The sequence below is a fragment of the Phascolarctos cinereus genome, unplaced genomic scaffold (genome assembly GCF_003287225.1).
Source record: "Phascolarctos cinereus isolate Bilbo 61053 unplaced genomic scaffold, phaCin_HiC Scaffold_4;HRSCAF=312, whole genome shotgun sequence".
NCBI classification, from domain to species: Eukaryota; Metazoa; Chordata; class Mammalia; order Diprotodontia; family Phascolarctidae; genus Phascolarctos; species Phascolarctos cinereus.
Window position 1 is genome coordinate 322812169 of NW_027555847.1, and position 16567 is coordinate 322828735.

A 16567-nucleotide genomic window follows, 5' to 3' on the forward strand; every position below is an offset into this window, starting at 1 on the left:
CATTCCCTGGTAGGGAAGCCCTGGGCTATGTGTATGGAGAAAAGAGGAAATTCAGAAGCCAGCAGCAGCAGCAGTGTGGCTCAGATCTCAAGAACAAAGTAGGGTCTTACTTGCAGCATCTAGTCCAGCCTGCAGAGTAATAACCAGGACAGAAACCCCAGACCAAAAGGGGAGCCTGTAATTCTGCCACTCTTTCCAGCTGTCTGAGAGGGTCAGAGTCCAGAAACAGTGTACTTTTGCTCAGACCCAAACCCAGGTCAGGAACTTGCAAAATTGATTAAATCAAATACACACATACATACCTTAGAACACACATGCGCAATGCACATCTTATGCGAACTTTTATACTCCTTTTTACATTTTTATATATCATATTTCTTATTTTTTCCAGCTCCTTTATCCTTGAAATTTTAATCCTGACACAAGAGAATGAACTTGTTCTTGACCTGACTAACAGCAACAATTATACTGTGCTTGACTTCATTATAGAAGATTGGAGAAATTAAAAAACAAAAGTTAACAGGTTTAAGTATTCTTTCTTTACACATTAACTTCAGTTTAATTTCTAGTATCTTTTAGGTCTACTGCACTAATTTATTTTGTTTTATGTCAATACATGTTTAGTTTTATTTATTCAGAAGATTTCACCAGTCAAAATTTTGTTGAGTCTAAAATCTTTACCTTTTTACTCAAATCATTTGGAATAAGAATCCCTAAATAAGGCAAATGATGTACATTTTTATTCTGACTTACCTGGCAAGGAGGCAAGATAGAAAATGTTTCCCTAATGCAGCCAAGGGTAAATGACTTTGCAAGCAACTCACCTGGTGTTTTGTAATAGTTTTCCCAGAGGAAAATGGCTTTTGAAACAAAACCATAAAAAAAGCAGACCTAATAAAGCAAATATGAAAACATTAGCATCAGGAAAAAAGAGAATGGGTTTTAAACAAACACAGCAAAACTTTCATATCCATTAAGAGATTACTGTTTTTCAAACCAATAATCATGGGAAGCTATGCTGATCTACCATTCATTATTGCTCAAAATATTTTTGGATTTTGCTTTTTGGAATGGTCTTAAAAATCAGTTTATAAGTTATTCAAATCACTAGTTCAATCATCTACTACTTTATAATCATATTTTGTACTCTTAAAGTAAAAATAACAAATATAATCTAAAATAATTGATGCAATGTAGTTTGCATAGAATAGAAGGGAGGAACAGGGGGGTTTGCTATTTAATTAATACAGAGATACACCTGCATGTTACCTGAAAGTAATAGAGTGATTCATTTAAATTACAGAATTTGTAAAAAAAAATGTAATTATATATGGCATATATATTAAATATATGTAATTATACTAATCAGATATTCCATATAAATAGTAAAACTAGTTATTTCCCTAAGAAATGATAAAGTAGATTTATATTAATTTTCTATGAATTCTATCACCAATAACAATAAGAAACTTGGCATTTCAATTTATGCCCAAAAGAACAATCATTTTGGCAAGACCTCTAGCAAAATATCTTTTTTTGTTAAACAAAAAAATGGTCTTTTGGGTTTTTTTTTGCAAGGGTGAGAGGAAGGGACTTCTCAACCTACAGGTATTAATTCAGGTGTAAGACTTTTTGAACTTTACCAATTACTTTCTAAGAGGTATCCAACTGTTTCACAAACTGAATAATACAGTTTATTCTGAATCACCTTAAAAACTTGGAAAAAATTCTGAATACTCACCCAAGTTTTAAAATAAAGATGAACTGTACAATGTGAACTACTTTTAAGAGATCATATGATTCAAAAAGTCCCAAAGCCTTTAGAAACTTAGTGAAACATAGCAATACAATATATTTAGTAAATCTGAAAAAGAAAAAGGTATACATAAATTTTAGTGTTACGTATTTTTTAAAAGTACCTATTATATCTCAGCGTTTTTTGAAATATTTAAAAAATATTAAATTTCAAAAACAAAATCCCAAACCCCTTCCCCTTATTAAAAAGGGATCAGAGGTATCTTACTTATTGGATAGAATGTAAGCCCCTTAATGGCAGGGACTGTTTTATTTTTGTTTTTGTATTCCCAGTGTCTAGCCAGGTATCTCAAAGGCACCTACTAAACATTTGTTGATTTTGAGTGATCCAGAACACACAGGTGAGAACAAATGAGTAAAAAAGGCCTTTAGGCAGCCAAAGCGGTCTATCAGGTTTTCAACCTCATAAAAAATTATAAGCTGCAAATCAGAAGGATGCAAAGGGGTTGTTACAGGCAGGCACAGAGAGAGCAGCAAGAACAATTAAAAAGAAACAGTAATCTACAGGCATTTTTAGCAGGGGTCAAACAGCCCAAGAAACCAAACTATCCCTTAAACTGATCCTTGCATTCATGACCCTTTATCACTAAGAACATTCAACTGCACTTAGAGGAAGCAAAGTGTATACACAATGTTTAATTTTCTTTTGGCTAGGCAATGGGGTTAAATGACTTGCCCAGGGTCACACAGCTAGTAAGTGTCCCATGTCTGAGGCCTCATTGTCTCAGGTCCTCCTGACTCCAGGGCTGGTGCTCTATCCACTGTGTATATATACTGTTTAGAAAGATTTCCTTCCAAAATGACTAAAATGAGTTCATAAATTCATTCTACTAAAGAGAGTTCCAGAGAATCAAACTTTAGTTATATTACATTAATTAAAAAATACTAAACTAAAATAATTGTTTTAATATCATGACATTTAATAAGTTAGGCTTCTGTCAGTATGTCAAGGTGAAAATTCCATTGAAGGAAGAGATTCCCATAAAAATACCTTGCCAACAGGTTTAAAAATGAAAACCTGGGGATTATTATTAAAGGATCAATAGCATGGTCACTTAAATAATAAGAACCTGTTTACTGGATAAATTGGGGCAGTAATATTTAGGTGTTGTGGGATAATCTAGGTCCAAAATTCACACACTGAGAACAGAGAGATCCAGGTTCATAGAGGCCCTCAGTCAAGGCACCCAGTCTTTCGAGGGTTGAATGGAAGAAGCACTTTGAACTACAGTGGGGAAGAAGGAAGTGAAATGATTGAAAAGATCTTTTTAATAGGATCTGCTTAAGAGGACCAGCGAAAGGGGATATGAGATAAGGTGATAACTGTGATTTCAAAGGGATCAGGTAGACAAAGCCATAACTTAAAGTAGAAGTAGCTTTGAGGCCTAGATTCACAGAATTTCTTTTTTGATGAGATTTTTAAAAAATAGGTTTATTAACATTATCACGGTTTTCCCTGGTATCTCCTCTCCTTGCCTGCTCTACCCTAACCAGCCCATGTAACAAACAGTATTTTCTTGACAGGACCCTGAGGTGACAGTAGGCATTTTCGTAGATCACACTCGGGAAGTCAGTGTGAGATACTCTGAGAATCACTGAGCTAGAGAGCTATAGAACAGAAAAGCCCAAGACTCCTTACCACCTATAATGGAGAAAGAAATTTTGGAGGGATGAAACATGGCAGCAAAATCCATGTCAAAGGAATTACTAAGTTAATATCAAGACCAAGGCTGCTAAAGAAGCTAGATTAAAAAGAAATCTAAGCAGTGTAGGGGACACACACACACACACACACACACACACACACACACACACTGTCTCTCTCTCTCATTCTCTCTCTCTCTCTCTCTGCTTAACCATAAGCAGCAAGACAGCTACCATAGGAAGTTCTTTAAAAATCTACTGGCAGATGTACATCTTGGGTCCAGAAAAGCAGGTTTGTTAAGAGGAGAAGCCACACTGTGAGATGTGTGAGAGAAATATCACCAAAATGACTAAGAATAAAATTAAGCTCACCATGAAAGGGCAGCACCTCTCTCTTACAGCTGGGTTAGCCTGACCTATGGCATCAAAATTCTATCTATCATTCCTCTCTGAGAGGGGTACAGAGTAGGTTAATAATAGCCTGATCACAAGCAGCAAGATAGCTATGGGTGTAATGGCTCAGTCAGGAAAGCAGATATTTAAGAAAGGTTAGTGACCAAGATGATAGGCCAATTAGACATTTCTCTCAAGAAGTTTCTTGACAGATGCAGTGTGAATACAGGGAAGCAGAGAAAATAGACCATTCCAGAATATTAAAGGCCATGTAATAGTAGCTATAGGTCAGAGATGCTCATCTTGGTGTTAGGGTACCTAAATGATTAAGCTAATACGGACAGAATAGCCACAGATGGTCAAGTTACATCAAGGTGGTTTGGTTGCATCATAGGGATGGATATTTTGCTTTTTTAAAAAGTCTGTTGATGCTTTTTGTTTACTTTTTTTTTGTTTGTTTACTTTTATATCACAGTAATAACTGAATACACCCCTTCTCCGTTTCCAGGGATCATTCTTGTTTAACAAAGAAGAAAAAATAAATTATGCAATGCCAACTGACACATAAACCACATCTGACAGTTTTTCACTCTGAAAGTTTCCCATCTCTCCAATGAAAGGAGATGGGAAATGAAATTTCTAATTTGAGCAAGGAGGGATCTACTTTATATTTTGTTCCCTGCTCCTTCTTTAATAGGCCTAGAACAGTGAGTAAGTATCCTTTAGGTGTCACAGAAGATCAAGATTAAATTATAGGAAACTCTGTGACTTGTGTTACAGTTACTTTTTATATTTGTTACTGTAATTTCCTTCCCCAAACTGCCTTAGAGCACTGGGACTGGAGGTAAGGAAGAACCGAGTTCAAATACGACCTCATACATGTTTTGGCTACAGGGCCCTAGGCAACTCATAGTCTGTTTGCCTCAGTTTTCTCAACTGTAAAATGGGGATAATAACAGCATCTAACTTGCAAGGTTGTTGTGAAGATCAAATGAAATAATATTCATAAAAGCACTTAGCACCACGCCAGGCACAAAGTAGGCACTATATAAATGCTCATCACCCTCTTCCCTGGCAAAAAACCAAACCTGTTTTTTGATAGTGCTTTGTAGTAAACCTTAAATTCTCATCTAAACACACAAGTTGGTATACTGTTAACTGAGAAAAGGGTGAGGAATCTCTGATCTTCCTCTTACAGGGGAGTCTTGGGTTTAGGAAATTTTAGAAAGTTAAGAAAAATTGTGACACTAAAAATTACCAAGCAGAAAACTGAGGTAGGTACTAGAAAGCTGGTAGTGGGGCTCTTCTCTCTGGCACTAAGGCCATGTGACATTCTTACTTCATTAGTATTAAAAAACTTTTCATAGCATTTTTTCTTGTTTTAACAAAAAGTGCATTAATAAATTCAACATACTTTCAAAGCTGCATAGACTGTATGTATTTACTTCTGTTTTGGAAAGCAATTTAGAATTTTAAGTAGAAAGTACCTAAAATCTTAATACTCTTTCACCTAGAGATTCTATTGCTAAGTATATACCCCAAGGAAGACCAAAGACAAAAAGAAAGGTTCCAAATATACCAAAATATTTATGGTGACCTTCTTTGTAGTAGCAAAGAATGGGAAAAAGTAGTAGTAGCAGTAATGATAACAAGTAACATCTACATAACACTTCAAAATGTGTGTGTGTAAGAAATATATATATTCAATTCCAATTATATCCATCCTGCCTTCTCTTACATACAATTTCTGGAAAGGCTACTCATGGTCCCTTAGTTTTGTGTATCATGAGATTATGCTCTAAACATACCATAAACCAGTTATTAAAATGTCTCTGTTAATAAGTATGACTGGCAACAGTAAATATCAAGGAATACTTTTATGTTTTTTGCATATTTTTTGAACATTTTTATGTCAGGGTAGAAATGCCTTCTCCTATCTCTTCTTTGGCACCAAGCATAGTCATGATAATTTTGTAGCATTCAGTTTCAACTGTTTTGTTCTTATTCTTTCCATTGACAATGTTGTAGTTGTGTTTGTTTTATTATTTTTGCTTACTTTACATCAGTCCATGTAAATCTTTCCATGTTTCTCTGTATTCCTTACCAGGTGCTTAGGGCCACCCCCACTCACAGATCTACACTGCCACACACAAACACAAACTATCCCCTATTCAGGTCTGGAGTCACAATCAAATCAGCAATCATTGTTCCTGTAAAGGATATGTCTGTCCATCTACTCTCCTGTGACTCCACTCAACATTCTTGTAACTTTTAAAACCAAAATATACTTCCTAGGCCCAGGGCCATCTCCAGTTGTCCTGATCTATATCTTGCCACTGGACCCTCATGGCTCCAGAGGAGAAACTGAGGTGGGTGATTCTGCACAGCCCTCTCTCACTTAAATCCAATTCAAGTGCAAGTCATGACATCACCTTCCTGATGTCATGGTCCTCTTTGAAAATGAAGGATAAACAACTTCCTAGGTCACTACCATATATCATTTTTCCTTATTCGAATGTAAGTTCCTTGAGTGCGGAGACTCTTGCTATTGTATTTCCTATGTTTAGTACAGTGATTGTCACATTATTATTTAATAAATGCTTTTTAAATTCATTCTTACGGCACAATAACATTCTATTACACTCATATACCACAACCTATTTAACCATTTCTCAGTCATGGGCATATATGTTGTGGAAGGGTAAGGAGGGAAAGTTAGGTGATACAGTGGATAGTGGAAAATTTGGAGTCAGGAAGACCTCTGTATGAATCCTGTCCCGGATGCTTCTTGGCTGTGTGATCCTAGGCAAGTCTCTTCATCTCTCAGCTTCAATTTCCTTCATCTTTTACAACACAGTAAAAATCTGTAACATGGGGAGCACAATGGGGCCTATCTCTCAGAGTTGTAAAGATCAAAAGAGATTAAAAATATGTACCTGGCACCCAGTAGGTGCTTAATAAATGTTTATTCCTTTCCCCTTCCCCACTACAAATTTGTTACATAATCTCAAACCAAGGCCTTACTCAAACCAAGGCCTTACTGATGCAAGCAATCCTTTTACACCTCCCTAATTAACTCACAATCCCATTTACCAGCAGGCCTTCCAAACCTTTCATTCCTATTGCCCAACCCCATTCTCAGCTGAGAACTTTGCCTCATATTTTACTAAAAACAAAAACCCAAAAAACCAAACCAAAACAACAACAACAAACCAGGCCACTTTTTGAGAGTTCCCTCTTCTCTCCTCCCCCTCATCTCACATCACCCAGATGCCTTTTGCCACTTGTTTTTTCCTTCACCTCTGTCTCACAAAAGGTGGCCTTTCTCCTTGCCAAAGTAAACTCATCTACTATATGCCTAAGATATCCCATTCCACCCCATTTTCTATAGCAGAGTGTCCCCTTTACTATCCCCAATTTCACTCTGTCTGCTGACAGCATGTTCAAAATTGAACTCATTATCTTCTTCCCCTTCCTTACCCTGACCCCCACAACCTCTTCCTAACTTCTCTATTACTGTTAAGCGGCCCAGGCTTGAAACCTAGGTGTCATCCTATACTTCTCTCTTTCACCCCTCATATCTGTTGTCAAAGCCTATTGATTCATAACACCTCTTGCATATGCTCCCTTCTCTCCTAACACTACTATTACCCTGGTTCAGGCCCTCATCACATCATACCTAAACTACTGCAACTGTCTGCTGGTTGGTCTACCTGTTAGAAATCTCTCCCCACTCCAGTCTATTCCAGGTCTGACCATGTCACTCTTCTCCCCTACTCAATAAAATGGCTCCCCATCACTTCCAGGTCCAAATCTAAAACCATCATTTAAAGTGCTTCGTAACCCAGCCTCCACCTGCCTTTCCAGTCTTTTATATACCTTACACAATACCGAGTACTCTCTGACCCAGTGACATTGGCCTCCTGGTTGTACCTTGCACAGCACACTCTGTCTCCTAATTTCACAGATTTTCAAAGGCCGTCTCTTACGCCTGGAATGTTCTCACTCCTCATTTCCATCTCTTGGCTTCCATCAAGTTCCAGTTAAATCTATAGGAAGGATCTATAGGAAGCCTTTGCCAATTCTCCTAATGCTAGTGCTTTTCATCTGTAGATTATGTGCAATTTATCCTGAATAAAGTTTGCACACAATTGTTTGCATGTTGCCCCACCCATTAGACTGTAAGTTCCATGAGAGCAGGGACTGTTTTTTGGTCATTCTTTGTAGCCTCGGTGCTTAGTGTAGTTTTTGGCACGTAGTAGTTGCTTAATAAATGTTTACTGACTGAATTTCCTTCATTTTTTACAACACAGTAAAATTCCATCATAATAATATACCACAACTTGTTCAGCTATTTCCCAGTCCAATGGGCATCTATCTCCCCCCACAATACTTTACCACAAAAAGTGTTGCTATAAATATTTTAGTGTATATGCAGACCTTATCAGTGGCCTACTTGTGTCTAGTAGTAGAATTTCTCAGTCAAAGAGTATGGACATTTTAGTCATACCCAATTCCCAGTTGCTAACAGCTGTTGAGACACACTGCTACACCAAGAATCCACCAGTGGATCTCTCTTTCCACTCATATTTGCCAATTTGCAGCATATGAGGTGAAACCTCTGGGTTGTTTTAATTTGCATTTTTCTTATTAGTGACAGAGCATTCTATCATCTGGTTGTTAATAGCTTACAATTCTCTTCAGAACTGTTTGTTCATATCCTTTGACCACTTTATCTGTTGGCTTTTGGTGGGGGTGTGTGTGTATGTGTGTGTGTGTGTGTGTGTGTGCGTGTGTGTGTGTGTGCGTGTGTGTGTAAATAAAATTATTTATGCACCTTGGATACCAAACTCTTACACAGAAATCTGACTGTGCATTATGTTTGTGCAAAAGCTTTTTAATTTGATGTAACCAAAGTTGCTACTTTACCCTTTGTAATTGCTTCCACTACTTGTCAAAGCTTTACAAAACAATTTTTTTTTGGTGATTGATTCTACTGCATCTCCTACCCATAGCTTATTTCTGCCCTAGTTAGACTATTAACTTGTTAGAGACAAAGATCAATATACACAATTAAAATAAAAATGAGAAGGTATGACACAAAACTAAAACAAATCTAACCTGATCTATTTAAATTAGCTATTGATGCAAAAAAAAGTGGGAAATGGTTGGAGGAACAGATATGGATGTCAACTACAATAATTTCCTAAAGAAGTCTGATGGATATACACCAACAGTCATTAGCAAGGAGGCCGAAAGAGCTTAGAAACCATCTCCAACAACAAAGGTGATCTACTTGCCAAATGGAAGCACAGGAAAGCTAAAGGCAGTTTAGAATTATCAACTCATGTATAAAATATGGAGGATGGAAGAAAATTATGAATAGTACTGAGATATATACGATAAAAAGTAGTGGATGAAAAAAGTTTGCAGAACGCTTAGAGATTCAATTAAGCAAGTCATCTCAAGGGCATTTATGGACAAAACTGGAAGAAGACAACAACAAAATACATAAAAGACCCACAGAGATTTATGTAACTTTTTCATCATCAAAGGCAGGGGAGCTATCACATTTGTTTGCTAAACTGACAGATTTGGATGTTTTGCATTAGGACATGGAAATGGCACTGAAGAAAATAAAGCTAGGAAAACAGGTAAGACCAAGCATAAACAGTATAGGTCCATGATGGAGGTAGCAATTCTGAAGTGCTGAGTTATTGATTTTCAATGTATCTTTAAGAGGGGAAGACAAGAAAGATGTGGAAAAATCCTGGACTTTAATATCGTAAAAAGACTAATGATCCATATACCTACTTTTACGCATACAATAACACCAGGAGAATTTGGGGGTCTTTAGGGAAAGACTGGACCTGTGCTTTTATTCACATAGCAAGTTCCTGGTAAGGAACTTCCTTTACCAATGCAAAATTGGTACACGAGACTTTTATGAGAATAATCTACAGATGTATTGAGGGTTTCCTTGATGAAAGTACAGGAAGGAAACTGTCAAGCTTTCACAAAAAATATTCTACAGTGTACCATAAATTTATCACCACACAAGTGACAGAAAGGGAATAGAGAAAACAAGATTCTATTGTGCTTTCTGTTGACTAGAAAAGTGAATTTGATTTAGTAGAGAAATATCATCTTAAAGGCTCTTCTACAAGGTGTCTCACGCATATTTTTCATGTATAAAATTGTTCATGATTCCATTAAAGATGGAACAGAGGTAAAACTGAAAGAAGCTCCTCATTATTAGTTCTTATTATTAGTATTTAGTCAGGTATGAAATAAGGATAAACTTGGCAACGGTGTTTCATAACTGTCATGGAGACTGGAGAGTCTAAATAAAAGAGGAATTACCTATAGATGGTGAAGTTCTCCAGATGTTCCTTTTTTGCCAATGACATTATATTGACTGTATCAATCTCCAGAACATTACAGGATCTCCTTCACTCAAAAGAGTTTGACTTAACTATCTACCCTGAAAAAAACAAGTAAATGAAGAAAGTCTATTGTTGAGACTATAGTATTCATTAGGACGGTGAAACTATAGAATTCATCCATCAGTATATATATCTTGGATAGACACTGACTAAACAATAAGCTGAGCTTAGAACTATACTGGAGAGCAGACTGGATTGCTGCTGAGAAACTGTACTCACCTCTAATGACTCCAAACTTTTCCTGAAACAAAGGACCATATTTTTTTTTTTAACACCAATATTCTTTTTGTGATGAGAGGCAGCATGCACAGCAAAATAGCTGGGTTTAAGTCCTACCTCTGATACATAACTGGTTGTGATCCTAAGCAAGTCACTTCAGTTCAGGGCCCTAAGAAACTCTCTAAAGTTGTAACTTCAAGAGAAAGTACTGATTTGCAATGGTAGAGGAAGTTCCTCACCAGGAACTCTATATGTGAATAAAATCACAGGTTCAATCTCAGCATAAAGACCCACAAATTCTTCTGGTGATATTGAATACATATACATTATAAAATATGACAGTCCCCAAATAAGTGAAGCTGAAGATCACTCAAAGGGCAATGAAAAGGTATATGGCTAGTGTGAAACTACAACATATTACAAAGAATCATGCAGAAGTAACAAACATGGCATCAGAGAAATATTCAACTAGAAAAGACATGGGCTAATCACGTAGCAAGAATGATGGATAATTGAAGGACAGCTTGTGTGCAATCTAGTAGTTCAATTTGGTTAGGAGTAATGAGAAGTAAGACTGGAAAGGTAGACTGGAGTTAGATTGTGAAGGGTCTTAATTGCCAGGCTATGAAGTCTGTATTTTATCCCAGAAGAGTAAGGAGCAAATTAAGAGTTCTTGAGCAAGGAAGTCAGATCTGTGCCTTTGAAAGATTATTTTACCACCTTTATTGGGGATGGATCGGAAAAGGCAAAGACTGAAATAAGAGAGGCCAGTTAGGAATCTATCGTAGTAGTCCACAAAGAATTGATGAGAGCTTAAACTATGAAGATAACTGTGGGAGTGGAGAAAAGCGGACAGATTTACAGAAGTTGTGCAGATAAACTCTTCCAAGACTTAGAATATGATACGAGAGGAAATGACAGACTATCAGAAGTAGAAGGCCCTTAGACGCTATTAAATACAGACCAGTAATCCCTTCCACAATAGGACTAGCATCTAGCCTTCAAATAATCTCTCCCCCCTCACAATTCTCATAGTCCTTCTTTGTATCTCTCTCTCATAGAGCTGTTCTAATTAGACTTAAGTTATTTTCATATTAATTATTTCTCCAACAAGACTATAATGATAACTCATGTTTACACTGTATTTGGAAGTTTACAGGATAGTTTCTTCACAATGGTAAACTTATAGTCAATAAAATAGTATACAATTGGGAATAAACTTACTTGACTAGATGATACCAGAGCAATATGAATTGTGCCTTAAGATCTGTATAGAACACTAGTACTAAATTTCAATCAACTGAATTATTTAATTAATATTTACACTAGCCCTATAAAATTTGAAAATTTTGATATATATGGAGCTAGAAGGTAGATAGGAAGTAGAGATTATTTCCCTGGTTTTATAGAATGAAGAACTGAAGTTTAGAGAAGTTAGTGAATTTACCTTCATGTCACAGTGAAAGCCTTTCCAGAAGAGAACCCATCATCACTTAATTTTCACTTTAAAGTGTGCCCTGGTGAACAGATACATGAACAGATGTCACAGGTGATTGAGAGAAACGAGTCAGATGCATAGATGACTTTGAAATTTTGTTATTTGCTTAAGTTTCTTTATTCGTAATTATATTCCAAGCAAATTTCAGCAAAAGATTAATTTTTAATTGAATCCAACAATATGCTTAAGCTAAAGACTAAATATCGATGACTGCAGCAAATGGAGACAGTTATCAAGTATGTGAATTATGCAGAATCAGGACTCCCCATTCACAGCTTTAAAAAAAAAATCTCCAAATATACTAGCCTATGGTGACGATAAGGAGCTCCACTACATGGTATAAAATGTCTTCTCTGGTTCCTAATACCCATAAGAAACTTTGAAAAAAGAAAAATTGCACACAGGCTGACATGACACAAACTGAACAACAGCAAGGACAGTGTCCCTGGATCATAGAGTCCATGGAGTGGAGTACGGTGTAAGAAAGTATGGAAAAATAGGAGAAGTCAGGTTATAAAGGACTTTAAAAACCAAACAGAAAATTTTATATTTGATCCTAGAGGTCATGGAAAACCACTGGTGTTTACAAAAGAGGGGTGACAGGGCCAGATCAGCACTTTAGGAAGTTCATTCTGACAGCTGAGAGGAGGATAAATTGAAGGGGGGAGAGATTTGAGGCAGGAAGACAAATCGGAAGGCTACTACAATAAATCAGGCAAGAAGTGATATAGGCAGGCACCAAGGTGGTGGCAGTGTCAGAGGAGAGAAGAGGGTGTATATATAAGAGATGTAAAACTGACAGGACTTGACAACTGATTGTATATGGTGCCCATGACAGTAATATAAAAGTTAGGAAAGGAAAGTTTGGGGGGAACGGGTGGAGGGAAGGATAATGAGCACAGTTTTGAACAGGTCAATTTAAAACGTCTATGAGACCTCCAGTTTGAGATGACCAATAGGCAGCTGGAGATGTAATACTTGGTGCTAAGAGAGGTAAGGACTAGCTTAGTAGATCTGAGAATCATTTACACAAACAAAATTGAATTCATGGAAGTTGATGAAATCACCAAGTAAAACAGTAGAGGAAGAAAGCACAAGACAGATTTTTGGGGGACACTCATGATTAGTGGACGTGACCTGTATGAAGATCCAGTAAAGATCCAGACTGAGTGGATCAGATAGGTGGAAGAACCAACAGAGATTATTTAGAGAGAAAATAATATCGTGGAGAAGAAGGTGACTGACTCTCAAAGATCGAAGAGAGGTAAAGGAGGATGAAGATTGAGAAAAGGTCATTAGATTTGGAAATTTAGAGATCACTGGCAACTCTAGACGGTTTTGGTTGAATGAAGTCAAAGGCCAGATAAAAAGACTATAGAAGAGAGAGTAAAAGGAAAGGAAGTGGAAGTTCCTATTGTTGATGGCCAAGAAAGAGATTAGCCACAAAAGAGAAGAGAGATATGGTATGATGAGGAAAAGAGATGGATGGATAAAGTGAAGATTTGGTGAAGATACGGTAAATATGAGCATAGTTTGGAAATAGCTGGGAAGAAGAGGATGATAGGGGTGGAACAAAGAAAATTTGGAGGTGACACGGCAGAAAGAGGAGAAAGGCACGTCAATGGTCCCCTCTAAACCATCTACCATGTTCAAAGCCTGTCAATCTGATGGGAAGATGAGTTGTTCCTCCCTCCTCCAAACCCATTTCCCCAAGATATAAGGAGCTCTTTGCCTGACTCCTACAGCCCCAAGTATGTTGTAGCCACTTAGTATGCATGATGGGAAAGCTGGGAATTCTTCAAACTGAGAATGTAGACAGATCTCAAAATCCCATAAGAGACTAGAAGCTAAGGGTGATGCTTGAGGTTCCAGTTTGAGGGCTTGAAAGCAGGATTTCTGAAATCTGGCTGGGGGTGGCCTGTCCCTTCTGTCCCTCATACAAAGCTAATATGTCAGAGCCTAATTCCTAAGGTATTATTAATGATATGCATACCACTTCCCATCTCTATTTTATCTTTCTCTTCTTTGCCATTACATTTCTTGGAAAAAAATTGTCTTCATTCTTAATGCCTCTATCCTCTCAGTGCCCCTACTACTCAATCTCTTATGTTTCTGTCTTAATTACTCTACCAAACCCAACTATAAGATTACAAACAACCTCCTAGTCATCAAATCCAATGGCCTTTGCCCAGCCCTTACCGACTTCTCTGCAGTTTCTGATATTATTTAACAGTAGTATCTGCTCTGTCCTCCAACTTTAGACTTACTGGTTCCCTTTCTATCTTTTTCTTAATCACTCCTTTTGTGTCCACTAGGTTTTTATCCTCTTCCCAATTCCTAGGCTGTTAACTAAGTTCTTAGTCTCTTTGCATATGCTCAAATTTCTTGGCACCCTAAGGGCTTAAATTCACACCTTCGTGAAGGTGAGGGTAAACATCAGGTACTTAGCTTACCATGTTATTTGTTTTGCTTATCTAGCACTGTCTTTCCCATACTAATAGTTACAAAATCCTTACTGAACTAAAAATCTCGTGAAGTAGGGACGATTTAAAAAAAGGACTGTCAACAATGTTACAGCCATCTTCATGTTGCTGTGTGCCACCCCCCCAAGCCCCAATTTATCACCTGGTAGCTCTGAAATTAGGTAGGAAGCTCTTCTGACAGACTCAAAGTTGGCCAAGCCCCATAGGATTTAAAAGAACTTGCACTTAGCTGTCTCAGCCTGAAAACTCTATGCCTCAAGGATGCACTGAAATACTGCTTTCATGGAGCAATTAGTTGTACCTAACATAAAAACTACTGGAGAATGTATTAACTTATGCAAAGAGGTTCCCCCCCCCCAGGAGTTCCATATAAATGGGATTCAGCACAAAACTAGGTTAACCATATAATCATATGAATATAATGTATTGTTGCCAAAACGGTCCTGGTTTTATGGCTTTGGGGAAGTCAATCTCTTTAACTAGGGTTCCTTCATCTGAATGAGGATAATCATACCTTCTCCCAAATCTCCTTTCAAGACAAGTTATATGAGGATTAATTAGATTATATAGACATTTGTCCATATAACACTTAGATATGCAAGTGCAGAAATATTTTTTTACAGTACTTCAGGAGTAACTCCAGACTGGTGGCTTTTCTGCCCCAATATTAAGTTAGTATTCAGGTTAAAGCCCTGCCTGGACAACTGATCAAAAAACCGTAAAATGACAAACGCTGGAGGAGGGTGACAGGAGGGGGGAAAGAAAGGCTGTGAGAAAAGAGGCACCTTAATGCACTATTAATGGAGTTGTGAATGAGTCTAACTCATCTGGAAAGCAATTTGGAACCAGGCCCCATAAGTTATTACTCCGTGCATACCCTTTGGCCCAGCAATATAACTATTAGGTCTTTATCGCCCCACCCCACCCCTTTCCCCCCAAAAAAAGAGATCAGAGAAAGAGGTAAAGGATGCAACGCACGAAAATATAAGCTGCATTTTTTTTTCCGGTGGCTAAGATCTGGAAACGGAGTGGGTGCCCGAGGTATAATTCTGCGCAAATACAGTAACATAAAATAATTCTCAGAGTGACGAAAGTGAAACCCTGGTCTGCACAGCGGAGGTCCACAGCGCGGGGCGCTTCCGGGGAAGGCGGGGGTAGGGGTTCCCACCGCCGCGGCCGCAGAGGGGGCGCGGGGGCGGGAGGCCTCCTCGCGGGGATTCCGCGGCCGGCCGAGGTCGGGCGGGGTCCAGGGGCGGCCCGGGCCGAGGCAACACTTACCGAGCGCTGGGCACGTCCACCGGCCCGAGGCTCCCGCCGCCGGCGAGCGCGTGGCTGCTGTATTTCTCCTCCATCCCGCGCGTGTCTCAGGAGCCGCCGCCGTCGCCGGCCCCGCCGCGTCCAGTCCTCATCTCTCGCCGCTCCCGCCGTCGGGCCGGCCCTTCACTCGCCCATGGCAGCGGGCCGAGGCCTGGCAGGCCCTCCCCACGCGCGCCCTCCGAGGCCGGCCTCACTAGGCCGCGAGCGGCGGCTCGGGCTGCGGCTCGGGCTGCGGCTCGGGCTGCGGCTCCCGCTCCGGCTCCGGAGGCTCGGGGTTACCCCGAGGTTGCAGCGGCGTAAACGTTGCCAAGCCACGTCATCCGGCCGGGCCCGGGGCGGCCTCCTCCCACTGCGCCTGCGCCGAGGACCATTGCCTCCCTCTCAGCACCTCCGCCCTCACCGCCCTTCACTACCCCACCTCCTCACGGACCCCAACCTTTGGAAAGGATTTAGAGTTACCTGCCCGGCCCCGCCCCACCCCGCCCCGCCCCAACTCTCTCTCTTCCGTTATTTTCCCTTTCTATTCTGGCAAGGAATCTCTGTGAGCAAAGGACCGGGAGAGATGGATGGATGGATGGATGGATGGATGGACGGATGGTAGGTAGATGAGGTGATGCCTGCGGAGAAGCTGTGCAGAATCACGCATCTCTGAGTTAGAAGGACCTTAAAATAACAACAATAGCTAGTATTTCTATACCGATAATGATAATAATGGTAATAAGGGGTATTTCTATAATAATGGTAATAGTATT

The 16567-nt window shown here is 39.1% G+C and overlaps 1 protein-coding gene across 3 annotated transcripts in view; it reads right to left on the reverse strand.

Annotated features, from left to right (window-relative positions):
* Nucleotides 1-16057, reverse strand: part of SLC30A5 (solute carrier family 30 member 5) — a 52174-nt gene extending 36117 nt beyond the window's left edge. For 2 of the 3 annotated variants that reach the window (XM_020998472.2, XM_020998470.2), the window contains exons 1-3: nucleotides 15777-16057; nucleotides 1742-1864; nucleotides 825-891 (exon numbers count right to left, since the gene is read on the reverse strand). In XM_020998472.2, the coding sequence (XP_020854131.1) occupies nucleotides 825-891; nucleotides 1742-1864; nucleotides 15777-15850 (264 nt within the window). In that variant the 5' untranslated portion in view covers nucleotides 15851-16057. Of the gene's footprint in view, nucleotides 1-824; nucleotides 892-1741; nucleotides 1865-10215; nucleotides 10294-15776 lie in introns of those variants that run through there. The other variant, XM_020998471.2, reaches the window with a different exon arrangement.
* Between the last annotated feature and the right edge of the window lie 510 nt (nucleotides 16058-16567).